The sequence below is a fragment of the Nomascus leucogenys genome, chromosome 14, assembly GCF_006542625.1.
Source record: "Nomascus leucogenys isolate Asia chromosome 14, Asia_NLE_v1, whole genome shotgun sequence".
Taxonomy (NCBI): Eukaryota; Metazoa; Chordata; class Mammalia; order Primates; family Hylobatidae; genus Nomascus; species Nomascus leucogenys.
In genome coordinates this window covers 55,728,675-55,755,955 of record NC_044394.1, presented here as the reverse complement: position 1 = coordinate 55,755,955, position 27,281 = coordinate 55,728,675, and the positions used below count along the sequence as shown (strand labels likewise).

General features: G+C 43.1%; 1 protein-coding gene across 6 annotated transcripts; it reads left to right on the top strand.

Moving 5' to 3' along the window:
* On the top strand, window positions 1-26,687 carry AMZ2 (archaelysin family metallopeptidase 2). 6 transcript variants are annotated; one of them, XM_030828421.1, is made up of 8 exons: window positions 2-1,314; window positions 18,153-18,218; window positions 19,702-19,984; window positions 20,308-20,481; window positions 20,563-20,691; window positions 23,940-24,103; window positions 25,231-25,407; window positions 26,346-26,686. In XM_030828421.1, the coding sequence occupies exons 3-8, from the start codon at window positions 19,702-19,704 to the stop codon at window positions 26,499-26,501; spliced, it is 1,083 nt and encodes a 360-aa protein (XP_030684281.1). In that variant the 5' UTR covers window positions 2-1,314; window positions 18,153-18,218; the 3' UTR covers window positions 26,502-26,686. The 6 variants fall into 6 exon arrangements, 5 of the variants coding, with proteins under 5 accessions (XP_030684279.1, XP_030684281.1, XP_030684278.1 ...); XM_030828420.1 differs by lacking the exon at window positions 2-1,314 and adding an exon at window positions 17,523-17,599; XM_030828419.1 differs by lacking the exon at window positions 18,153-18,218 and having other exon boundaries at window positions 1-1,314; window positions 25,491-26,687.
* Window positions 26,688-27,281: the final 594 nt, after the last annotated feature.

Here is a 27,281-nt window from a genome sequence, read left to right as displayed (position 1 = left end):
ATTCGCCTGCCTCGTCTTCCCAAAGTGTTGGGATTACAGGCGTAAGCCACTGCACCCGGCTCACAGTTGATCTTAAAAGCAAGGCAATACAACACCAGCTGATTTTCTTAACTCTGCAAACAACAGAGGTAACTCTAGGAAGGGTCTGCTGAAGGGTCATTTGGCTAAACTGGGCTTTGCTCCAAGTTGCAGGGTGATGCAGCCCTCCTGGAAGCATCATTTTGATGCAGCTTAGTGCATGCACAGCACAGATAGGCTTGCAGCAGTCTGGCTTGCCTCTTGCCACTTGCCTGGCTGGACATTCTCTAGACCTTTGGGGGTCCTATCTCACCAAAGATCCTGACAGTTGCCAGACAGAAGGCAGTATAAAGGCACTTCCCATCCTTTGGGCCTGAGTTTTCTTTGGGATTGTTCCCCAAATAGCTCATTCTTCTTTCATGATGTGTGTTCCCTTTACACTTTTAATTATTTCTTTTTTTTGAGACAGAGTTTCACTCTTGTCACCCAGGCTGGAGTGCAGTCGTCTGTGGCGCATCTCACGTGACCGCGCTGCGGGAGAGGGATGAAACAAGAGGGCGGCTGAAGCCGATCCTGAGTGGGGCCCCAGCAATTCGGCATGAGCCTTCTCCCTCCACCCGCTTCCGCCGACCGGGCCCCTCCCGCGCGGCCTCGCAGGCGTCCCCACCCGGCCCCGGGGCTCCCCCACCCGCGCCCGTCCCTCCTCCTCCGCTTTCCCTTCTCCCCCGCTTTCCCTTCTCCCCCGCCTCGGCTCCAACATTAGGGGCCGGCGGGGCAGGCAGCCCAAGCAGCCCGCGGCTGCCGCTGCAGAGCGCTGCATCCCGGCCCCGCCGCCGCGGCCGCCCAAGTCCGGACCCATGGGGGTGCTCAGCTCGCGGCACCGCGGTAGCAGCAGGGGCAGATGGGCTGCCGCCTAGGTTGAGGCAGCCTCCAAGACGTGGCTGAGCTCGCCCAGGGGGAGCACCAGTAGCCGGAGGAAGCTGCCGCTGGTCCCCCAAGCACCAGCGCCCGGGTGGAAGGGGCGAGGAGGCGGGGGCGGCGGCAGCCACCTGTCCCGGACCACCGCGGCCCGGAGGGTAGTCAACAAAGTGGTGTAAGATGACCACGGGAGCTAGGAGGAAGAGGACGGCGACTTCGAGGAGACCCAGGAGTCTGAGGACAACGAGGAGGATGAGATGGAGGAGGACGACGATGACTCCGATTATCCGGAGGAGATGGAAGACGACGACGACGACGACGCCAGTTACTGCACAGAAAGCAGCTTCAGGAGCCATAGTACCTACAGCAGCACTCCAGGTACCCACCCAGCCCGGTTGCTGCAGACTCCTTCCCCACCTCCTCTGCCCTCCCCCCTTTCTCACTCGTGTGCTGTGCATCCTGCTCCGATCTCCCCCAACCCCGCCTCCCCCGCAAACAGAGGGGAAATGCGACGGCACATCAAGTGGCAAAAAACTAGATTTACAAGAGGAAAGAGGCGCATTGTTCAAAATGGAGACTGCATTGTTGCATTTTGCAGGCTACACTCGCTCGCTGTCTCTCTCCCCCCCAACCTCCTCTTTTTCCTCTTCAAAATTTGTGCCAGTGCAGTGTCTCCACCGGACAGGATTGAAACTTTGGCAAACACATATCCATTGCATTCATTTTTCTCCCCTTGTTTTGCTGCACTCCAGCCTGGGTGACAGAGCCAAATCTTGTTTCAAAGAAAGAAAAAATCTAGCCTTGCAGTGGCTTATGCCTGTAATCCCAACACTTTGGGAGGCTAAGGCAGGAGGATGCCTTGAGCCCAGGAGTTTGAGGCTGCAGTGAGCTATGATTATGCCATTGCACTCCAGAAAGAGACAGAAAGAGACCTTGTCACAAAAATAAATAATTTAATTAAATTTTTTTCTTTTCTTTCTGCCTTTTTTTTTTTTTCCCCCGGGGACTCTTTCACCCTGTCATCCAGGTTGGGGTGCAATGGCTCAATCTGAGCTCACTGCCACCTCCACCTCCTAGGTTCAAGCGATACTCCCACCTCAGCCTACCAAGTAGCTAGGACTACAGGTGCACACCACCACACCTGGCTAATGTGTTTTTTGTGTGTATTTTTTGTAGAGATGAGGGTTTTGTCATGTTGCTCATTTTTTGTAGAGATGGGGGTTTTGTCATGTTGCTCATTTTTTGTAGAGATGGGGGTTTTGTCATGTTGCTCATTTTTTGTAGAGATGGGGCTTTTGTCATGTTGCCTGAACTCCTGGGTTCAAGTGATCCACCCACCTCAGCCTCCCAAAGTGCTGGGATTACAGGTGTGAGCCATCGCGCCTGGCCAGCTTTTTCCTTTTACTGTGTCTGTGGTTCCACAACTTCCTTTTTTCCCCGTTCTCTATGGACTTTCTACCTCATTTGGAGTCTGCTTAGATTGGCCTAGTTCTCTTTAATCAAATCTTCAGGAACAAATGTATTACCATTAAAAATGATCTAACAAGCTTTATTTTTATCATTGTTAAAAATCCTCGTTTTGAGTAACACAACCACAAAGTAAAGAATGTTATCATTGATTTCACCAGTAAAAGACAATACTTAACAATAACATTTTAAAAACATACGCCAGCTGGCTTACCTGATGAAAAAAATGATTGCGGCTGCAAGCTGCATTTGCCAGACAATGGTTTTAGATTTGCTGTGCACGCTGAACGCCATGAAAAATGGACTGCCTGGCCTCTTGATAAGGAAATCAATTACTTGTCTCATTCTGAGTGAAAAGAATGAAAGGATTTAAGAAATCATAATAACCAAAATAGGGAGAATAAAACAAACTGGGCAGAGGGATGGGCTACTTTGTGTCTTCAGCTTCTGAAGTCTTCAAAGCCCTCTTCCAGTTCTTAGAATTAGGTCAAATGAAAAAATCTGGTAGGATGAAATGAATGTCAGAGCAGGGCATGGAAAGGAGAGTAGAAACTTTATCAGTGTGCTGTCGAGAAGTCTGAATCCACACTGATTCTTGATTCTTTGTGGCTGGAAACTTACAGAATCTTCGCTATCTATGGTGTTCCGCCCTTGTGTGGGCTGCTTTCATCCACGAGGTATTTTTGGTGGGCATTTTCAATCTGGCAATTGTGTCCTCTGATTCTGAGAACTTTTCTTGACAACTTCCTCTTTTCTCTCATATTTATCTTGAGCTGTGATTTTGTTGAACGTTGGACTTCCTGTTTTGGTCTTCTGACTTTCTTATCATTTCTCCCCAGTTTTCCTCTTTGTCTCTTACTCTTTGGGGTATGTGTATGCGTTCAATTTTTAAAGATTTCCTTATCTTGGTCGTCCAACCCTACTCTCCAGTTTTTCCTTTCTGCTACCATATTTTTACTATCTAAGAGCTCTTTTGTTTTTAGAATCTTCCTTTTAAAAAAATACTAAAATCCTGTTTCTGTGTCTTGGATATAGTATTTTCTCTTACCTTTCTGAGGCTATTAATGACAGGTTTTTTTTCTCTCCTCTGCATGGTTTGTTTCTTCTAAGTTGCTTCTTCCTATTCTTTGTTTTGGTTTTTCTATTTCATATTCAGATGTTTATTAATTCTTAATTTTCTGCTCCTCTTTAACATTGTGGTACTATGTAGCCAGTTGGAAGCTCTGAGCAAGTGGGTGGGCCTTATCAATTTTGACTTAACCATTGGATGATTTTCATTGTCTCTTTCATTGGGGGAAATCCCTCTTGTCAGTATCTTGAGGTCTGTCCTCGAGAGTAAGCTCTAGAGGAGCGATGGCAGGGAAGGGCCTTTTCCTGTGTCCTGCTTGAAGCATGAAGGTCTTGCTGGTGGTATTCTGGTGGCTGAGTGGTGGAAGAAAGCTTCATTTATTGTGCACACAGCATTTACTATGTGTATTGTCACTTAAATCCTCAGTTTTCTGTACAGTACATTTGTTCACAACTGAGCGTGGTTTCTCCCAGTCCAGGGAGCCTCAGTTTACCTCCTCTAGAGACTAGACCTTTGGCAGCTTGAAGAGGGGAGAGAGATGGTTTAGGAATCTGCTCCATAACAGCTTCCAGCCAGTTCCCTATTCTAGAGACACCCCTCTTCGTTATCATTGCTTTCTGAGGATTGTGTTCTCAACTTCACCTTTCTTTTTAGTTTGAGATCAGGCTTTCTTGGGTCTGCTGAGGCAGTACTCACTTGTTTATCTACTTTCAGAATTTTTTTTTTTTTTATCGTGTGTCTCCTACTTTATCCTTATGAGTTAGTCTTTAATAATTTTTTTTTTTTGACAGGGTCTCACTTTGTCACCCGGGCTCTGGAGTGCAGTGGCACTATCTCAGCTAACTGCAGTCTCGACCTCCTGGGCTCAAGCAGTCCTCCTGCTTCAGCCTACCAAGTAGCTGGGACTACAGGTGTGTGCCACCACGCCCAACTAATTTTTGCATTTTTTTTGTAGAGACAAGGTTTTGCCATTTTACCCATAGTCTCGAACTTGTGAGCTCGAGCTGTCTGCCCTCCTCAGGCTCTCAAAGTGTGGGATTATAGGCGTGAGCCACTGTGTCCAGCCTAACAATATTTCTTTAGCATGGTTTTAAGGTTTCAGGAGGGAGCAAAATGAAATCTGTCACCTTAACCCAGAAACTGCTATGAGAAACAATACATAAGTTTTTAAATGTATATTCTGTGTCTTTTGGTTTGGATCAGATATTTTAAGAAATATGTGTAAAATATGTGTAACTTTTTTCTTTTCTTGCTCCCTTACCTCCCAAACATCTGGTCATGGTATTCATTGTGCCGTTTTTTGTTTTTGTCTTTGTTTTGACATTTTGCTGTTGAGGTGGTAACATGGAAACCTTTGTCAGCAAGGTCATTCCAAATGGTGAAATAACTAACCACATTTTTAAAGCTTAAAGTTTACTACTCTCAGGAAGCTGAGGCACAGGAATCGCTTGAACCTAGGAGGCGGAGATGGCGCCACTGTACTCCAGCCTGGGTGATGGAGTGAGACTTTGTCTGTCTCAAAAAAAAAAAAAAAGTTTACTGCTGTGTTGTCATTGTAAGTGGAAATTCAGCCATGCTGCCTGTCAGGGAGCCCGGCGCTTGTACTCTGTATAGACATGCAGCAGTTAGCAGGTCACGTTTACACAATCTCAAGTGCCCTCCTGAAAGGAGCTCATAGTCATCAGGATGGCTGGGAACAAATTAGGAAGTAAGTGAAATTTAGTCCATGCTCCAATTCTCCCATTCCTGTGCCTTCCTTCCTGTGCTGCTTGTCCTCACCCTTTGGATATTCACTCTCACTGCCTCTTTCTTTCCCTGTGCTGCCCTTTTTGGCCAGATAGAGACCAAAGGTGTCTTGTCCACATACAGAAAAACCTTGACATCTTTAAGGCTCATTACACAGTAATCAGTGGTATAGGTCTTAGTTTCAGAGATCTGTAAATAGAAGTAGTTGTGATAAGTTAGTAACAGCCAAGAGCAACATTTATTGAGCACTTTCATGTGTGCCTCACAGTGTCCTAAGCATTTTATGTATTTTAAATTAATCCTCCCAACAGCCCAATAATGCAGGTACTATATTTTTTAATTTTAATTTTATTTTTAATTAATTACTTTTGGAGACAGGGTCTCACTGTCACCCAGGCTAGAGTGCAGTGGCATGATCATGGCTCACTGCAGCCTCAATCTCCTAGGCTCAGGCCATCCTCTCACCTCAGCCCCTCTAGGAGCTGGGACTACAGGCATGTGCCACCACGCCCAGCTGATTTTTTTATTTTTTATTTTGTAGAGGTCTCACTGTGTTGGCCAGGCTGGTCTCAAACTCCTGGGTTCAAGCAATCCTTCCACTTCAGCCTCCCAAAGTCATAGGGTTACAGGCCTGAGCCACCATGCCCTGCCTTGCAGGCACTATTTTTGTCTGCATTTTATAGATGAAGAGCCTAGGTCTCAAAGAGGTTAAATAATTTGCCCTTGATTTTGCCCAAGACCCTATGGCTCTTAGGAGTTAGAACCTGGAATTTTTTCAGAACATGTTTTATAAGAGTATTTTGAGTACCTTATTTTATACTGTAGTCTAGTTTTCAAACCATCTTGTTGAGAAATCTGCAACTTGCATTGTTGTAGCTGTTAAAACCAGTGCTTATAATTTGGGGAGAAAGATACCGTATTGGTTTTTGTTATATCTGCAGTATTTATGAAATCTTTAAAATTTTGAAATAAAGGCGTTTTTAGAAAATCTAAATTAAGTGGACTTTCAAAAAAGTTCTGTTTCCCGATATATCAGTATCAGTCTACGAAACAGCATTCAGGGAAGCAAAATACATACTATTTGATAGTTACATAAATGCAAACCTTTGAAATCACATGACTCAGATGACTTTTTAAATACCTGTGGGTGAATTTCTGATACATTGTCGAGGAAATCAAATATTGTTTTTCTTAGTGGAACAGTAAAATTCTTAAGTTATATTTGTCAATAAAACTGTTCATTTAAGTTTATTTGCCTTAAAAGCTATAGTTGTCATTCAAATTGCCTTTTTTGATGCATAATAAAGTACACAGATTTTAAAGATGATTTCAGGCAAATAGGATATCTTTTTCCATGCTGTGATATCTTGAGTATTTTTCTATGTAAAGTCAAGTAGGAAACTTTAAACATAGTGATAATTAAGTGTTTGGTGTCAACAATTTTGACAAATCTGAAAGATTTTATGTCTTTTATGAAAATAAGATTAAAATAATTTCAGTTTAACTGTACCTTTGTGGTAGATTTTATGTGGACTCCTCGTGATAGTTTTAAAGCCATGCAAAATTTTCACACAGTTTATAGTATGCAGAGGTTTTAATTGTAATGTTAGCAATTTATAGAAATTAAGTTTTCCATTATTGCTTTTATTTAATAAGTGCTTAAAAATGTTATTTGTATAGGTTAGTGAAGCATATAATAAAAAAAGATTTTTTTTTTTTTTTGAGATAGAGCCTCACTGTGTCACCCAGGCTGGAGTGCAGTGGCGCGATCTCAGCTCACTGCAAGCTCCACCTCCCGGGTTCACGCCATTCTCCTGCCTCAGCCTCCCGAGTAGCTGGGACTACAGGTGCCCGCCACCATGCCCGGCTAATTTTTTGTATTTTTAGTAGAGACAGGGTTTCACCATGTTAGCCAGGATGGTCTCAATCTCCTGACCTCGTGATCCACCTGCCTTGGCCTCCCAAAGTGCTGGGATTACAGGTGTGAGCCACTGCGTCTGGTTTCCAAAATGTTACTCTTTTCCCCAGAATGGAAATACAATTATTATTCAAAATATAAGCATAATCTTAAAAAAATAGTGTTTTAAAACTTTTTATATATACATGTAAAATTTAAATGCACATGATATATATCAAATGTGTGAATATGTATTTTTGTATTTATAAACTGAAATATGTAAATTTATATATAAAACTATCACATATGAATATGATATACTATGTATATGTTTTGTAACCCTCATTTTCACTCACTACAAAATAAATGTATTTTATATAGTAAACATAGATTTACATAATTTTTTCAAGGTAAATAGTTAAAAAAATATAAAGCTAGTAAATGCTCATTGCAAAATAAATATTGCTAAAAAATATCAAGAAGAAAGTAAACAGCACAAAAAGCCCTCCTTCTAAAGACAACCATTATTAACATTTTGGCAAATATCCTTTTTATTTTTATTTTTTTTTATTTTTTGAGATGGAGTCTCACTTTATTGCCCAGGCTGGAGTGCACTGGGGAGATCTTAGCTCACTGCAACCTCCGCCTCCCAGGCTCAGGCGATTCTCCTGCCTCAGCCTCCCCAGTAGCTGGGATTACAGGCACCCACCACCACATCCCAGCTAATTTTTTTTATATATATTTTAGTAGAGATGGAGTTTCACCATGTTGGCCAGGCTGGTCTCCAACTCCTGACCTCAAATGATCCACCCACCTCGGCCTCCCAAAGTGTTGGGATTACAGATGTGAGCCACCATGCCCGGCCCAAACATCATTTTTTACATACATATACACCCATATTTTTATATAAATAGTTTCAAATTATATATACACTGCTTGGGACTTTTTAAAAAATTTCAGCAAGATCTTGGGGACATCCTTCCATGATAATATGCAGAGCATGAGATTGTTCTTTTTAATGACTACATATTTTATTGTGAGAGCATAACTTTATTGAACTTATTTATAAACACTAGTGGCGAGCATCCATCTTTCAGCTTTTCAGAATTAAACACTGTGATGAGCTACCTGATACATGGATTCTTTCTGGAATAAGAAATAAATGGACTGAAAAATTAGAATGTACAATTCTAGAGGTCCCTCGTTGTCAAATTATGTTGAAAAATGTGCACCACGAAAAAGTCTGAAAGTTCAGCCAAGGTTCACATGGGTCATTTCTGGGCAAAAGGACCAGGCATGATTTTGTTCTTCTTCCTATTCTTCTGTCCTCCTCAGCTTTTCTATTCTAAGTGTGTCCTTCGTTATGCTGATGCAAGTTGGCATTTTTACATTGCACAAGAATATATGGTTTTAATCCACGCAAGTGTCGCCTCTGACGACGCTCTCTTTTCAGTTCCTCCTGCACCACACTTGCTCTCATCATCTGCTACAGGGGAGGGACCTGCTAGCCCCGTGCCTAAGTTAGCACCAGCAGGAACCCACAGGTGTTCAGTGGGGAGTCGCTGACTGCCTTGGAGAAGTGAATTTGAGACAAGCTGTTAATGGCTCATGGTCCTAGGGTAACCCCCTCGGCTGGCACCTGCATTTAGCACAGCAGTGAGCCAAGCAGTTTCCATCTTGTGGGAAAAAAGCCTTGAGGGGTCCCTAAGGGCAAGAAGGCCTTTCCTGGCTCAGTCCAATCAGATATCCGTTGCGGCTGTGCTTCTTCTGGCCATAGGTCCCTGTCTTTGTTGGTTCCCTGCACTGACCTGGCCAAAAGGAAGCTGCTTGCTTCTGGGCAGCAGCTGTCCCCTCCCCCAGAAAGTCTAAAAGGACACAGAGGACATCTTCAGTATTTCTGTGGAGGTCACAAGTGAAGTGGGTTGCTGTTTTATGTTTGGTTGGTATGTTAAAATGAATTTGTTGTGAGACTTGAGAGTCCTTGTGGCGGTATGGGTTAGGGATGAACACGGTGACTAAGGATTCAGAATTCACACACACATTAGTGGGACTCTTAGGCTCTTCACTGCACCTGCTTCCAGAACACTGGCAGTCATTAAACGATCCTATTCTGGGAAAAAATGGGATGGTCACAGAGAGGAAACTTTCAGGTTCAGACACTGGGAGACTCCCCTCAGTGAATAAGCTGATTCTCTGCCAGATTGCCTCTGAGAATAAGCCACATTCATGAACACAGAACCCCCCACCAGTTTTTTGTGCCTCATAATGAAATCTTAACAGATAGCCAAAGATTACCAGATGTTTATGGAAAGTTTTAACATGAAACAAAAAGACCAGAGGAAACAACAGAACAAATCTTCAAAAGTAGTATAGTTACTATCTATAGAGAAGTAAGAAAAGACATTTTATCCATGAAATGAGAGGATGTATTTTAGACTGTTTGGGATGCTATAACAAAATATGATAAACTGTGTCGTTTATAAACAACAGAAATTTATTTCTCATGGTTCTAGGGACTGGAATCCAAGATCAAGGTGCTGATCTTGTGTCTGGGGAGGGCCTGCTTTCTGGTTTAGAGATAGTGTCTTCTTGCAGTGGCCTCACGTGGTGGAAGGAGTGAGCTGACTCCCTTGGGTCTCTTTTATAAAGTCACTAATACTATTCATAAGGGTTCCATTCTCATGACCTGATCACCTCTCAAAAGTTCCCATCTACAAATACTATCACATTGGGGGTTAGGTCTCAACATATAAATTTTGTGGGGACACAGACATTCAAACCATAGCAGAGTGCAAAATAAAATAATCATAACAAGAAAGAGATTTTGGCTATGAAAAAGCAGAATAAAGTAAGTATTCAAAAGAAAAGATAGAAAATAATTGATGACCGTAGTACAAAAACATGGAAAAATGTGAGAGAGAAGAAAATTTGAGGATCCACTCTGAAAGTCCAACATCCAGCAAGAATGGAGGGCAGGAAATTATCAAAGAAATAATACCAGAAAATTTCTCAGAATGAAAGGATAAGAGTCTCAGTATCGAACCACCTGCTAAGTGAGTCACAAAATGAATGGGAAGAAAGGCTCAGGCTAAGGCACATCTTTATAACCTTTCAGAACTCTAAGGATAAAAAGGAGATCCTATAATCTTCCTAAAAATAACAGATAATATAAAAAAGGACTAGGAATCAAAATGGCATTGAATATCTCAGTAGCAACTTTGGAAGTCAGAAGAAACTGGAGCAAACTGTTCATAATTCTGAGGGGAAATGATTTGCAATCTAGAATTCCACGTCAACCCACATAAATTCTCAATGAAGTATGAGGGCAGAATAAAAATATTTTCAGATGTCAAAGATCTCACAATATTTATCTCTATGTACCTTTATTCCAGAAGGTTCTGGGGATGTGCTACTGAAACCAAAGGAGTCAGCCAGGAAAGAGGAAGACACAGAATTTAATAATTTAAGAAACAGGGGATCCAACAGAACAAAGTGTAGTTGCAGTCCTAGGAACAGCTATGCAGTAGGCCCATGGACAACCAGTATAGATATGAATGGGGAGATGAAGGTACCCAGAAAAAAAATGTAACCAGTGTGCATGGGCCATGTAGCGAAGCATTAAAAAACAAAGTAAAGAATCAGAGAACCATAAAAAATGAAGCACATGCATATTATATAATCTTTTAAGAAAATAAATAATAGAAATCAAGTGATGATTAACTCTAGGCAAAAATAAAGAGGTTCTACAAGAAGGAAAGCATGGTCATAGTATGCTATTTGGCTCTGTAGTGCACAATGTTTGCATAATTATCATAATGTAAACACTGACCACCAGATTCAGCCAAAATTTATGATAGAATCACAAGAGGAATGATAAGTAGAAAGTATGATGTATGAGAGTTAAGTCCTCATCTCTCATGGCAATAAACTAACAGATGCTACCTAAAATTATAAGATCAAGAAATCTCATTATACACACATTGTTGAGAAACACGGAGTTAAATACCAGAAAAAAACAGCCAAAGAGTTGAGAACAGTAGCCTCTAGGAAGTTGGCCTATGGGGTGGGGACTATTACTTTTCATTACAATGCTTTTAGTACTTCTTAGCTTTTAAAAATGTGTACTTGGAATATTTTCATACACATAGTAATTTTATTATTATTATTACTATTATTATTATTATTGTGTGCAATGGTGTGATCTCAGGTCACTGCAACCTCTGCCTCCCAGGTTCAAGCGATTCTCCTGCCTCAGCCTCCCAAGTAGCTGGGACTACAGGCGTGCACCACCACACTTGGCTAATTTTCTTTTTTTCTTTTTCTTTTCTTTTTTTTTTTTTTTTTTTTGTAGCAGAGACGAGGGTTCGCCATGTTGGCCAGGCTGGTCTCAAACTCCTGACCTAAGTGATCCGCCTGCCTCAGCCTCCCAAAGTGCTGGGATTACAGCCATGAGCCATTGCACCTGGTCCATATAGTAATTTTAAAATAAAGTCAAGAAATTAGGAAGACAAAGGATGGCTTGGTTGTTAATCTAAATGAATCTCTAGTTAGTGGTGTGTTGGTGTAAGTAAAATTCAGAGACCATAGAAAAATAGATTGAGGAGCAGTTGAAAGGGTAGGCAGAAAGACAGAGGCAGGGAACCACCTAGAAAGCATGGAGAAGTTGTTATGCCTCAGGGTCATTTGTATATTTAGGAATGCCTAAATATTAATACATTACTGACTTGTTAAATTGCTTTCTGACTGTAAAAGTAATAATACTTATTGTAGAAAGTTTGGAAAATGCAAATTAATAAGTAAAGAGGGACAGAGAAAGAGAAATCAAAACCACCAAATATCTCATTATTCATAGATTATTACTTATCAGCATTTTTTTTTTTTGACACAGAGTGAGGGCAGTGGCGCAATCTCAGCTCACTGCAACCTCCACCTCCTGGGTTCAAGTGATTGTCATGCCTCAACCTCCCAAGTAGCTGGGATTACATGGATGTGCTACCATACCCAGCTGATTTGTGTATTTTTTAGTAGAGATGGGGTTTCACCTTGTTGGCCAGGCAGGTCTCGAACCTCTGACCTCAGATAATCTGCCTGCCTCAGCTTCCCAAAGTTCTGGGATTACAGGCATGAGCCACCGCGCCCAGCCAAGCACATCTTTTTAAAACAAAAGATTACAATGTATAGGCCAGGCAAGGTGGCTCATGCCTGTAATCCCAGCACTTTGGAAGGTGGAGGCATGCAGATGTCTTGAGCCCAGGAGTTCAAAACCAAAACAAGCCTGGGCAACATGGTGAAACCCCCTCTCTACAAAAAACACAAAACATTAGCCAGGTGTGATGGTGCATACCTGTAATCCAAGCTAGCTGGGAGACTGAGGTGGGAGGATCACCTGATCTCAAGAGGTCCAGGCTGCAGTGAGCCGTGATCACACTACTGTACTCCAGCCTGGGTGAAAGGGTGAGGCCCGGTCTCAAAAAAAAAAAAAAAAAAAATTACAATGTGTAAACATTTCTGTGTCACACTTTATTTCCCCTTAGCATTTCTATAGGTCACTATTGTCTTTGAGAAATGATTTTTTTTTTCTTGAGACAATCTCGCTCTGTCACCCAGGCTGGAGTGCAGTGGTGGGACCACGGCTCACTGCAACCTCCGTCTCCTGGGTTCAAGCAATTCTCCTGCCTCAGCCTCCTAAATAGCTGGAACTACAAGCATGTGCCACCATGCCTGGCTAATTGTTGTATTTTTAGTAGAGACGGGGTTTCACCATGTTGGCCAGGCTGGTCTCGAACTCCTGACCTCAGGTGATCAGCCTGCCTTGGCCTCCCAAAGTGCTGGGATTACAGCCATGAGCCACTGTGCCCAGCTGAGAAATGACTTTAAATAGATGCTTAGTATTCTAACATATGAACGTACATGTAATTTATGGTCTATGATTAATAATTTATGCTTTTCCAGTCTCCAATAGCTGGATATTTTGATTGTTTCTAATTTTCATAATTATAAATAATATTTTGGTGACTATCCTTAACCATAAGTCTGTGAGGTCTCTTCTTGGGTCAACGGGTATGAACATTTTAAAAGCTATTAATACTCCATGTCAGGTTGTTCACCAGAAAGATTCGACCTGTTTATACACAGTTCCGCCAGGATAATCTACCATCATTGGATGTTATCATCAAAGACAACTTTTTAGTAACCATATTAATGTATCACACATTCAAAAAAAGATCAAGGTTGGGGGGAAATTCATAAAATGGAATGCAAACAAAAATAAATGAACCTAACTATATTTCATGTTAATAACAATACTACACTGAAGGGCAGAATTGGGAGGGGGAAGAACTAACCCAGGTAGGTAACTCGAACACAGTTATTTTAACATATATCTTCTGGCTATAAACAACCCTAAATAAATACTAATTGGTAGAATTGTTTTCCTGCAGTGCTATGGATTAGGAATTCTGAAATTATTTTTAGTACATATTCTAGTACAGAGCAAATAAATAAATAAATTGTGAATAACAGGAGCCAGGTTTCTCTCTACTGGCGAAGGACATCATACATATGGAAAAATGGAAGGCTAGAATGAATGAACTCTGTGGTGTCAGGCTGGACTGGAACTGGAAATGTCAGTATGGACTCATGTTTTAGTTGTACCGTGGCTACTTTTGAAACTGTGCTTGATTTTTGGGAATATACTCTGAGGTATTTTGGAGTGCAGGGCATCATGTCTACAATTTACTTTTTTTGGGAGACAGTCTTGCTCTGTTGCCCAGGCTGGAGTGCAGTGATGTGATCTCAGCTCACTGCAATCTCTGCCTCCTGGGTTCAAGCAATTCTCCTGCCTCAGCCTCCCAAGTAGCTGGGATTACAGGCATGCAACGCCATGCCCCACTAATTTTTGTATATTTAGTGGAGACGGGGTTTCACCGTTTTGGTCTGGCTGGTCTCAAACTCCTGACCTCAAGTGATCAACCCACCTCACTCTCCCAGAGTGCTGGGATTACAGGCATGAGCCACCTCGCCCAGCCTGCAATTTACTCTCAAATGGTTCAGGAAAACAATGTATATTTACAGATAGAGACAGAGATAAAGACACAAAAAGGATGCGAATGATAAAGAAATGAGGTAAAATGTTAAGCACTGGGGAATCTGGGTGAAGAGAATGTAGGGATTCTTTATACTATTTTTGCCACTTTTAGCTAGAAATTATTTCAAAATAAAGTTTGGCCAAATTAGCAGGTAAGAAAAAATTATTAGCGTGGTTTTCATTTTACTTCATTCATGTGTTCAGTAAAGTTGAACACATGGATGTTAATGGACCATTCGGGTTATGTGGTTCATATTTTTTGCTCATTTTTACGTCATGGTGTTTTTCCGTGCTGATATGTAAAAGCTATTTTAAAACCCTTCATCTGCCATATATGTTACATTTCTTTCCTGCTTTCTGCCACCTTCTAATGTTGTTACCAACTTTCTTTTCCAACCTTGGGCCACTGGCATATATACTCATTTCTAAGTATCAGAACTTGTAGTGCTTTTTGAAATGCAGACAGCCTATGGCTCATTCTGCAACTGCATATTAGTTAACAGGCAAAAATACCTTAGTAAGAGAAAGCGTCTTTTCCTTCTAATGAAAAAAAAACACCTAACCCCCCCGAAACACTAAAGTGTTTGTTTATTTTTAACAGGGTCTCACTCTGTTGCCCAGGCTGAAGTGCTGTGAATCACGGCTCACTGCAGCCTCGATCTCCCAGGCTCAACCCATCCTCCCACCTCAGCCTCCCAAGTAGCTGAGACTACAGGCATGTATCACTACACCTAGCTTTTTTTTTTTACTTTTTTCTTTTTTTTAGAGATGGGGTCTCCCTATGTTGACCAGGCTGGTCTGGAACTCCTAGGCTCAAGTGATTCTCCTTTCTCCTGTCTTAGCCTCCCAAAGTGCTGGGATCATAGGCATGAGACACCATGCCTGGTCAGTTATTTAAGAAAATAAATATTAGACCATGCAGAAATATGCTATCCTAAAATTTGGGAGCAAGAACAAAGTTCATGATTCAGAAATTTAAACAGTTTAAATGCAAAATGAAGTTCTTTTTAATGAATACCAAAAAACTGAATGAAAATCTAGTGAATACCTTTTACGCTTCAGACACTTCGTATGAGAGTGTTTACCCTCGAGCATCTCACAGTTGAGTAAGGGTGACATGTAAGAACTAGGTTACAATCATTGTGACTCAGACGATTGCAGTATTATTATGTACACACAAGGCAGTGAACAGGCAGAAGAGTTTTGTCATGAGGCAGGATGAGGCTATAGAAGAGGTGACAACTAAGCTAAAGAAGCCACTCAGGATGTCAGAAGACAGCCGTTCAGTCAAAAACAGGCACAATATCCAAAGGAACTCATTTGATCCCTAAAATTCTGTTAAGATGTGCTGTAGGTGGTGCACAGTGGCTCACACCTGTAATCCCTGCACTTTGGGAGGCCGAGGTAGGTGGATCACCTGATGTCAGGAATTCAAGACCAGCCTGGCCAACATGGTGAAACCCCGTCTCTACTAAAAATACAAAAATTGGCTAACACAATGAAACCCTGTGTCTACTAAAAACAGAAAAAAAAAATTAGCCGGGCGTGGTGGCGGGTGCCTGTAGTCCCAGCTGCTCTGGAGACTGAGGCACGAGAATCGCTTCAACCCAGGAGGCAGAGGTTGCAGTGAGCCGAGATCGCACCACTGCACTCCAGCCGGGGCGACAGAGCGAGACTTCGTGTCAAGTAATAATAATAAAAAAAGATGTGCTGTAATTGTCTCCGTTTTACAAAAGAAGTCAGGTAACTGGCACAGGTCCCACGCTAGTGAGGGTTTTGGGATTCAAGCACAGTCCACCTTCGCCCCTATGCTACACCACCTCAGGCTGTCGGGAGATAGGCGCCCAGTCAAAAGGCACATGCAAGAAAGCCCACGACTTCTCAAGCATCGAAGCAGGAGTGGCGCATCAGTATTCTCAACTTCAAACTTTGAGAATAGTCATGGTAGGAATCCATTTTATGCAAGAATGGGTTCAGGTGAGGGTGGATCTGGGCACTGGGTTCAAAGGACAAATTTGGAGATTTCATGATCCAGGAGGGTGAACAAATAAGGAAGGGCTAAAGAGATCCTCGAAGTTGAAAGGTTAAACACACAGAGTTAATGTCCTCTAAGGAGAGCCAACAAGGGGTTACAAGTGCTGAAGTCATCAAGAAAATGTGCCTGTCTTTCCTGGAGACTGGGAAGGAGAATTATGAGGAGGAAAATCCAGAGGATGGTAATATGGCCTGACTTCAAAATAACTGATACCGGGTGCGGTGGCTCACGCCTGTAATTCCAGCACTGTGGGAGAGCGAGGGGGGTGGAATCACCCGAGCTCAGGAGTTCGAGACCAGCCTGGGTAACAGGGTGAAAACCCGTATTAAAAAAAAAAAAAAAAAAAAGCCGGTGGCCCACGCCTGTAATCCCAGCACTCTGGGAGGCCAAGGCGGGCAGATCACTTGCAGTCAGGAGTTCGAGACCAGCCTGGCCAACATGGTGAAACCCCGTCGCTACTAAAAACACAAAAATTAGCCGGACGTGATAGCGGGCACCTGTAGTTCCAGCTACTGGGGAGGCTGAGGCAGGAAAATCGCTTGAAGCCAGGAGGTAAAGGTTGCACTGAGCCGAGATTGTGCCACTGCACTCCAGCCTGGAGGACAGAGCAAGACTCCGTCTTCCAAAAAAAAAAAAAAAACAAAAGCAAGCAAGAAAAAGAAAAAGAGAATGGCGAGGCCCAGGGCGACTGAACGTCCCACCCGAGGCCACACAGCTAGCTCAGCCCTAATGCCGGCCCCGCGCTGCCTTTCCGAACTCACGGCCTCCCCTCGGCATCCGGGTTTTGGCCTGGGAGCGCCAGGGACTCCACGAGGACGCGCCCCACACTTGCGCGTCTGGGTTCCAGCCCCCGCGGCCCCCAACAAAGAAGGGAAAGTGCTGCGGGTGACGGCCTCGGGGAGCGCTGGGGCTCTACGTCAACCTGCGGCGGCCGCCGACTCATTTGGGGCCACGCTGGTTGCATTCGTCACGCCGGGGATGTCTCTCAAACCCGCGGCCTGCCGAGGACGTTCCAACACCGGAGACCCCAGCGACGCGGGCGCGTCTGTGGCTCTCGAGAACCAGGCCGCGGAGCCGCCGCGAGGGCAGGCGGGGAACTGGCGACTGCCGGACGGACAGCTGCGGCTTCTCGTCCCCTCGCTACCCTCCATTCTGGAAGAGGCGGGCCGCGGCCGCCGAACTCCAGCTCTGCGCCTGCCCAGGCGGCCGCGCGCTCAGTGAGCGGGGCCGGGCCCGGGCCCACAGGGCGTGCGCGACGGAGCGGCGCGGTGCGGCGCGTGGCGCGAAGAGGCGTGCGCCAGTGGGCGTGGCGTGGCGTAGTGCGAAGGGACGCGGTGCGCACGCGCGTGAGGGCTGCCGCGGGTGGGTGGTGTCGAGGCCTGTTGGGTCAGGGCGGTTCGCGGGTGCTGTCAGAGCTGGGCCGGGGCCTCTAGGCAGGGTAGCCGGGTCGTAGAGGCGGGGGCCAGTCGCGGTCGGTGGAGCGGGATGAGGATGTAGGTGGGGCGGACGTGGCGGAAGTCGCGAGGTCAGCGGGGACCGAGTGCCTCTAGGGAGCCAGGGAGGCCTTTCCCGACGCTCCTGGGGAAGAAGGCGAAGCGAGGGTCCCTGGGGAACCCCCACTCCACCCCCAGCCGGGGACTGGGTTGTGCCTGCCCGGACCAGAGCCCACAGTACGAGTTGCTATAGGCAACCAGCCAGGGTGGCCAGCTCCTCCCCATTTGCCCGGGATGTTCTGGTTTTGGGACCAAAGCATCCTAGGCCTCCAGCCCACTGCAGTGACCGAATTCTGCGCCCCCTGCCCATCTTCTCCCGCAGCTTCCCTAGATTAGGCTTGGGAGGCAAGAGGAGGCTTCCTGACCTTTCACACTGCCTTTTTAATATTAAGATGAAGGCACACTCCACAATTTTTTTCCAGCCAGGCCCAGACATGTCCGTCCTTGTAAGATAAAACCTTCCATGGGAGCATTTCTTCCTAATCAAGGTAGGTAGACCACAGGAAAGTGCATCTTGTTTTATGTTTTGTCCTGTAGAAGTCAGATTTCAGCCCAGTTGTGTAGGAGTGAGGATGAGCCTGTGCTCATATCAGAGCTTTGAGTACAGAGACATTTGATCTGGAATTTTAGCCCGCCTCTTCAACCCCAGAAATTATAGGTTCAATCAGAGCAGACATTAGCTTAAGTTTTCCCATCAGTTGTCTGTCATTAAACTGGCAAAATCTAGATAATTAGAAAATATGAGAGATGATCCATATAGAGATGTTCAACTTTTTCCTTATCTAATTCAAAAAGCCTCGTGGTGGAACATCGGACCCATTCAAGAGGAAGGATGAAAGCTCTCTATAGGAACACGATGTGAATGGAGGAAACCTGTCGTTGTGAGGCTGGCTTTTGATTAGTCATCTGATGTCTTCCCTAATCTGACGTGACTTTGAGGCTGTAAACTTCAGTGGCTAAGCTGTAGTTTCTTAGCCTGCAGTTAAATTGCAGAAATGATAGGGCTTACATTAGTTTTGTTTTTATTTGATGTTGAAGATCTTTGAGTCACATTAGAAACGATGAGTATTTTTCATGTGGCACTAATGAGTTAATTCATAATATTATTTTTTGAGACAGAGTCTCTATTGCCCAGGCTGGAGTGCAGTGATACAATCACGGCCCACTGCAGCCTTGATCTCCTGGGCTCAGATGATCCTCCCACGTTAGCCTGAGAAGTAGCTGGGACTACAAGTGCACACCACCACATCCGGCTAATTTTTTTGTAGATATGGGGTTTTGCCATGATGTCGAGGCTGATTTCAGACTCCTAGGCTCAAGTAATCGTTCTGCCTTGGCCTCCCAAAGTGCTGGGATTATAAGCGTGAGCCACTGTGCCAGGCCAATATTATTCTCCAAAAGAAGGAAGTTGGGTGTGAGGTCCTGCTCCTATGGTCACCATGAGGTTTTTTTGTTTGTTTTGGACTCTTGCCCAGGCTGGAGTGCAGTGGCACAGTCATGGCTCACTGCAGCCTCAAGCTCCTGGGCTCAAGTGATCCTCCTGTCTCAGCCTCCCTGGTAGCTAGGACCACAGATGTGCACAACTATGCCCAGGGAATTTTTAAATTTTTTGTAGAGACAGGGTCTCACCATGTTGCCTGAGCTGTTCTTAAACTCCCGGCCTCAAGCAATCCTCCTATCCCAAAGTGCAGAAATTACAGGCATGAGCCACCACGCCTGGCCACCACTAGTTTTTGTAATGGGAGCAGGTTCCATAAGAGATGGAGGAGTGGATTTCATAATTGTCTTAATTTCTTAGATCCCCAAGAAATTGATTGTACGTGAGGAAACCACTCTAAGTGTGACCACTCTAAAGCATTAGCAATCAGTCATTTCACTCTAGGGAGAAATCAGAGCTAAAATATGGAGGATAGGTAAGTCCCCAATATGGATATGTATTTTTATATTTGACTACTTGTGTTTTTTTGTTAGATGCAAATAATACGGCACTCTGAACAGACACTAAAAACAGCTCTCATTTCAAAGAACCCAGTGCTTGTGTCACAGTATGAGAAATTAGATGCTGGGGAACAACGTTTAATGAATGAAGCCTTCCAGCGAGCCAGTGATCTCTTTGGACCCATTACCTTGCATTCTCCATCAGATTGGATCACCTCCCACCCTGAGGCTCCCCAAGACTTTGAACAGTTCTTCAGTGATCCTTACAGAAAGACACCCTCTCCAAACAAACGCAGCATTTATATACAGTCCATTGGTAAATACTAGTAATGTGTTGGTTTTGGTTTGGTTTTGCAATGGCGCTGTTGTCAGGAATAGTCCAGGCTATTGGTCTGATTCAGATGGCCCGTTTTAGGATCGTTTTTGATATTCATTGTGGTGGTACAAGTTTTGTAGCCAAACTGACTTAAAAGATAACATTTTGTTTCTTTTTAATTCATAGCAACACCAATGAATGATAAAGGTTATTGAAAATTTAGACTTGGTTTTGTTTCTAATTTGAATCTTCTTACTCATAGACTGGGTAAACACTGAATAATCATCTTAAAGTCTGTTTTTAAATGTTCTTCCATATTATAGGCTCTCTAGGAAACACCAGAATTATCAGTGAAGAATATATTAAATGGCTCACGGGCTACTGTAAAGCATATTTCTATGGCTTGAGAGTAAAACTCCTAGAACCAGTTCCTGTTTCTGCAACAAGATGTTCCTTTAGAGTCAATGAGAACACACACAACCTACAAATTCATGCAGGTGAATTACACAACTTGCAATTCGAACTGAGTATATGTATATAATATACACTCATACATTTATGTATCTCTTTTTAAATAGGGGACATCCTGAAGTTCTTGAAAAAGAAGAAACCTGAAGATGCCTTCTGTGTTGTGGGAATAACAATGATTGATCTTTACCCAACAGACTCGTGGAATTTTGTCTTTGGACAGGCCTCTTTGACAGATGGTATTCCTTTTTTGGCATTGTGGTTAGAAGCTTCTTCAGCTTGAGAATATTTGAAGATGTTAAAAGAGGGAAAAAATTCCAACCAAGAATCATATTGATATTTAAAACTGTATGGTATTTTCAGTTGAGACATTATGCCATGATGGGAAGTGTGCTGTTGGTAGATTCTGATAATCTAGGTTCCAGTTGGCCACTCACTACCTACATGACCTTAAAGGTAACAATACCCACATCATGGAGTCATTTGGAGATAATTTACATAAAAGTGCCTGTACATAAAAAGTGTGGATAAGCCTGGACAGCATAGTGAGACTACATGTCTACAAAAAAAAAAAAATTTAAAAACTAAATTAGCTGGGCATGGTGGCACATACTTGTAGTCCTAGCTACCCAGGAGGCTGAGGTGAGAGGATTGCTTGAGCCCAGGAGGTTGAGGCTGCAGTGAGCCATGATCACGCCACTGCATTCCAGCCTGGGCAATAAAGTGAGACTGTGGCTCAAAAAAAAAAAGTATATATAGGCCTGGCACATATATAGGCATTCAGCATAACAGCTAGTAAACGTCAGTAATTCAGTAGCAAGGTGAATTAAAGCAATTACAGTTTGAGCTATTATTAATGGATGTGAAAATCTTACTAACTTGTTTTCAATTCTTTTCATAGTCATCTTGCACAGATAGAATAGCCATAGACTAAGTGTATGCTTCTTTCTCATCCTACGGCGTTTGTTTTTTAATGTAAAGAGTCAAAACTTCCATCTTTGATTTGAGGTATATAGTAAACCTTGACTCATTCGGAACTCTGCATGCTAATATTGGGGATGGGAGAGGTTCTGGAAACCAGTCATATTTTTAACCTTTTTTTTTTGTCATCTCTCTACTTATCTTCTCCCCTCCCCTTCATTTTTGTTCTTACTTCTCTAACTTCATCCCCAAGAATCCAAGACAGACTTGAAAGGGAAAAGGCCCCCCAAGGGGAGTGGTTCATTAGTGTTCTGGGGATGGGAAGTAAGTACAGGGACTATCCTGAGAGTTTATGGTCTGTCTGGATGTTACATCAGCCTTAGGATTTGTGTGGGGTGGTAAGCTTTTTGGGGCAAATGTTTCTACTAGAGGTGGGGGCTGTAGGGTTATAGAGCCTCTTCCCACTTACTCCTTTATTCTTTATTCTCCATTTTTGTGAGGTTTCTTGTGGCCCCCATGGCCCTACCAACATGCACTCTTGGAGACGTGGGTCACTACTCTCTTACTGATTTTGGTGGTGTGAGGTAGCTTTTTATCATAAGTTTTCTCTTTTATTATTAACCTGATAGAGATGGAAACATTGAAAAATAATTCTATCTACCTTTTATTTTTCTTTCGAGACAGGGTGTCCCTCTGTCACCCAGGCTGGAGTGCAGTGGTGTGATCATGGCTCACTGCAACCTCAACCTCCTGGGCTGAGGGGATCATCCTGCCTCAGCCTCCCGAGTAGCTGGGACTACAGGACCACCACACCCGGCTGTTTTACTGTATTTTTTTTTTGGCGAGATGGGCTCTCCCTGTGTTGCTCAAGCTCATCTGGAAGTCCTGGGCTCAAGCGATCCTCCCACCTCAGCCTCCCAAAGTGCTTTGATTACAAGTGTGAGTCATCACACCCAGCTAAAAAAATAATTTTAAAACCATTTGTTCATTTATCTAGATACTGCTAGCTAATTTATCTTATGTATTTGAGGAGGTCAGGAAACATTTCCCCAAACTGTATTTACTTTAATTCTTTTTTTGCTAAGTTTCTTAAATATTACATGACATAAAAGATTTACATAGGAAAGTAGCAGGATTAGACAGTGACAATATCTTAACACAGTGGTCTTGTTTTCTCCAAGTTTACAAAGATTGATATTTTTAAAGTGAGACGCGTTGACTACGAAAGAAAATAATCTATTTGTAGGATTATTGGAAGAAAGAAATGTCCTTGCTGAAAGTATTACCGTAGTGAAATATGCTCACACTTGATTGGCCAGAGGGGGTTACTTGTGATACAGGAATAGATGTAGTGTTTTCTTAATTTCCGGAATGCTATCTTTCCTTAATTTTCGAGTATCAGTCTACACTTTCTGGGTAAAGGGAGGTGAGGAAGTGGTTTTTGAATCAAATTAGATTGGACAAATCTACTATGGGTTTATTTTCTTTAAAAATGTATTACTTTAAAATCTGAATGAGAGACATAAATAAAAGTCATCATGTAAACAAGTCGAATTCTGAAGCACTACTCTGTAGGGTGAGTTATGTAGCAAACCGTGTTCTCTTGTGCTTGCAGAGACAGTTGATATAACTCTAAATGTAACACAGGTATTTATTCTGGTCACCAGACACCAGTGACATAATAGAGTTGGGCTGCTCTTTAAAAAGGGAGTGGGGGTGGGGCAGGGGAAGAGGTTATTCTGTCTAAAGCCGTGGTTTAAAGCATGGTCTTCAAGACATCAGGGCAGTTGTCCTCAGTCAGTGCTGCATGAGGGAAGGCCAGCAACCCCTCCAGATACACGTGTAACAGATCTGTTTAGTGTGTCCTTAAAGAGTGAAATCATGACTGCCTATTGTTCATGTGATTTTTTTTTTTTTTTTTTTTTTTTTTTTGGGACGGAGTCTCACTCTGTCGTTAGGCTGGAGTGCAATGGTGCGATCTCGGCTCACTGCAACTCCGCCTTCTGGGTTCAAGCCATTCTGCCCCCTCAGCCGCCCGAGTAGATGGGATTACAGGCACCTACCATCATGCCTGGCTAATTTTTGTATTTTTGTAGAGACAGGGTTTCACCATGTTAGCCAGGCTGGTCTTGAACTTCTGACATCAGGTGATCCACCTGCCTCGGCCTCCCAAAGTCCTAGGATTACAAGTGTGAGCCATCACGCCCAACCCATGTGGTTATTTTTTATGATTCCTTTTTGAGTACTTGATTTGGAGTACTTGCTACTTTCAGAAAAAGACTTCTTTTGTGGGAAAAGAATCTGAAACTTCAGTTTCTTAAGTATTTGACCTCAAGTCCATTAAGTTTTACAGGGCAAGGCAAAGTGGATAGCAGAAAAATATTTTGATAGGGAAATCTGGGGCAAAAGTCTTCCTTTTTGGTGGCAAACCGTAAGTGTATCAGATGGTGTGGACACAGTGACACAGAGGTGCACTCACTGGCCAGATGGGCCAGCAGGCTCTTCTTTCTTTGGTCTTTCCTCAGGGACCTTACTCATTCTGTCGCTGCTTGTCCTCATTTTGTAGGTGTGGGGATATTCAGCTTTGCCAGGTATGGCAGTGATTTTTATAGCATGCGCTATGAAGGCAAAGTGAAGAAGCTCAAGAAAACATCTTCAAGTGACTATTCAATTTTTGACAACTATTATATTCCAGAAATAACTAGCGTTTTACTACTTCGATCCTGTAAGGTAAGTTATTAAAAAAATCCGACAGGACGATTGTTTAAAAGAGATCTTAGTTCCGTAAACTGTATATTGTCAGTCCTTAAGATAATATTATAAATGAGTTTGTATTGTTTGTATAATTTTGATGCATAGTGCTTGACTGAAATGATCAGTAAAACAATTTAAATGGATACCTTCATATTGAAATTTACAGTATCAGTGCCAGTTTTTTTGTACTACTAGTTACACACAGCCTTGGCCGTACCCATGTGCTATTAGTGTAATTCCTGAATTCTGGTGTGAGTGGGTAACCTGCTTTTTCAAGCTACTGTGGTCACTGGGCAAAGCTGCTTTCCCCAGGCCTCTGGAGGACCTCTGCTCTGGCCTCTCTGGGAGCATGGGCCTTCCTGCCCTGGGCTCCAGGCTACCCTCGACTGTAGTTGTCCTGGTGGTTCCTGATATCCCCAACTCGGTTTTGTGGAAAGCCTATCTCCCCTTTCTCCATAGCCAGAGAGATGGGCTTTTCCTTCAGCTAGAGAAATTCTGCTTTTACCTGTACTATTTGTTGGGGTTTGACAGCTACACCTCTGAGAACTACATTGTCAAAGTGTGTTCCATGGGCCCCCTGTGTCATTGCCACCTGATGTTCTCATTAACATGCAGATCAAGCCCCCTTTCTCCCAGACCTACTGAAATCAGCATCTCTAGGGAAGGGCCCCAGAATCCGAATTACAATGAGTACCCTAGTCTAGATCAAGGGTTCTCAGCCAGGGGTGATTTTGCCATCCAGGGGATATTAGCAATGTCTGGAGACATTTTTGATTTTCACCATCAGGGAGGGAGTTCTGTTGGTATCTAGTGGGTAGAGCCAGGGATGCTGCAAAGTATGGCACAATGCACAGGACAGCCTCCCACAACCTGGTCCAACATGTCAGCGATGTTGAGATTGAGGAAGTCTATAGCAAGAAAGGCAGTAAGACATTTGGGGAAATGAGGGATTATTAAGTCTTTGAAGGTCTGGATGGAGTGAAGTTTTGGTGATAATGGTAAGGGAGTTGATTCCTATGTTTCTTGGAAAAGCAAGAAAAAGAAGAGATGCGTAGCTTAATGTGGTGGTGGTCTTATAAAGCCTCAACATGATTGTCTTGCAGACTTTAACCCATGAGATCGGACACATATTTGGACTGCGACACTGCCAGTGGCTTGCATGCCTAATGCAAGGCTCCAACCACTTGGAAGAAGCTGACCGGCGTCCTCTAAACCTTTGCCCTATCTGTTTGCGCAAGTTGCAGTGTGCTATTGGCTTCTGCATTGTAGAAAGATACAAAGTAATTTGAGGGGTGGACAGTGTAAAGAGGGGGAAGTGGTTATCTGAGTAGCAAACTGACGTTTCTATTATATCCTTCTCTAGAGTTATAATTTATCAGAGGAAATTAGTGTAAAGATAAGCAGGAAGCTGTGGTTTAAAAACATGAAGAAATGCCCTTCTTAAAAACTTCAGCTTGCCTTTGAGTGATTTATGCTTACAGTTCAATGAGAAATAGTGGAAGAAGTTTCCCTGCTTCTCTTCCATTTAAGGCAAGAGAGCTTGACTTTGCAGAACAGAATAAGTATTGATATGTGTGGCAAAGTTCATTTTTTAAACCCTGTAAGTGTGTGGACAGGATTTATCTTTCCAAATATGGGACAGAGGTATGATGTTCATTAGGAGGAAAAAATGACTTTCTTTAAAAAAGAAGAAGGAAAGTACCTAATCTCAGTATGCATGTGTTTGTGCTCACACTTGCCCACAAACATCAATATACATTCTTGTGTCTGTTCTCAGGTATGACTGTGCATTCAGGTGACTGCACAGAAATGTCTACACACGTGTTTTCACATACATATGTCTACCCAGGCCTGTGTGGACACTTATATGTGTATATACGTACATGTCAAATTAATATAATGCCTTGGGAAATATTTAGCAAGTTGAGAAAAAATAATATCCTATCATGCTAGTAACAAAGTGTAAGACTGAGTGTATTTCTTTTTCATCTTTTTTCAATGCATACTTTTGACATCATTTGTAATTCTGTGTATATTTGGTATGTGCCATTTCACTTAGTATATCATAAGCATTATTTCATATTCACACCATCATTATCAAATGCAGCATCTCCATGGGGTAATATGTCACCCTATGATCTAGAAGCCAATGCTCCTCTCTTGCCTGATAGTATTTTGTTGTGGTTTGTTGAAATACGCATCTTTCATGCTTTTCCAGGCACTGGTGAGGTGGATTGATGATGAATCTTCTGACATACCTGGAGCAACTCCAGAACACAGTCGTGAGGATAATGGGAATTTACCGAAACCCGTGGAAGCCTTTAAGGAATGGAAAGAGTGGATAATAAAATGCCTGGCTGTTCTCCAAAAATAAGGACCTTCAAATAGGAGTGGTTGAAATAAATAAATACTTGCATGTTATGCTTTCATTTGGGTGGAATACTTCATCGGAATAAACTACTGATCTTGTGCTGTGTCAAAGTAACAGACTAGAACCTTCTTTCAAGTACCTGAATTGAAATGAAACTCATTTTGAATAATAAAAACTCTAGAAACTCTATCTTCTCATCTTACTGGCCTGGTCTGTGGCAGCAGGCACATTATTTCCATTCCCCAAATATGTTTAGGTCTCCCAAGAAAGCTGGGACTGTCGGTAACGAGCAAGTGAATAACTTGAAGAAGAACTGTAGATGCCCCAAGGAACCAACCAACATAATTTCCAGGGGGTGATTTTGTTTTTAGAAGAGCTGCTCCTCTCTGTTAGGCCCAGCCAAGTCACATTTTTGGACGTCCATGGGCTCTGATCTTCACCACAGCCCTCCTCTTCCTAGAGCCTTCCTTACTCTCTCGAGTGCATTACCTCGTTTTTTTCTCTTGCTGGTTGTCACCTTATCCCTGAAAGAATGAACAGCTTATACCAGTTTTTAGCAGCTTAAAATATGACCTCAGGAGTATTTGCAAGTGAAAATAACAATGGTCCTTCCACTACCACCACATTTGGTGGTGGGAGTTCTGTTGCAGGTCTCAGCTATAACATAGTCATTTATGAGGGATCTTACAAATAGTATGTAATGGTATTTGTATTTGTGAGTGTTGCACTTTTTCTATGGATTTAGAGCAGCTTTCAGGTTTATTTCAGTAATAATGTCCTTCT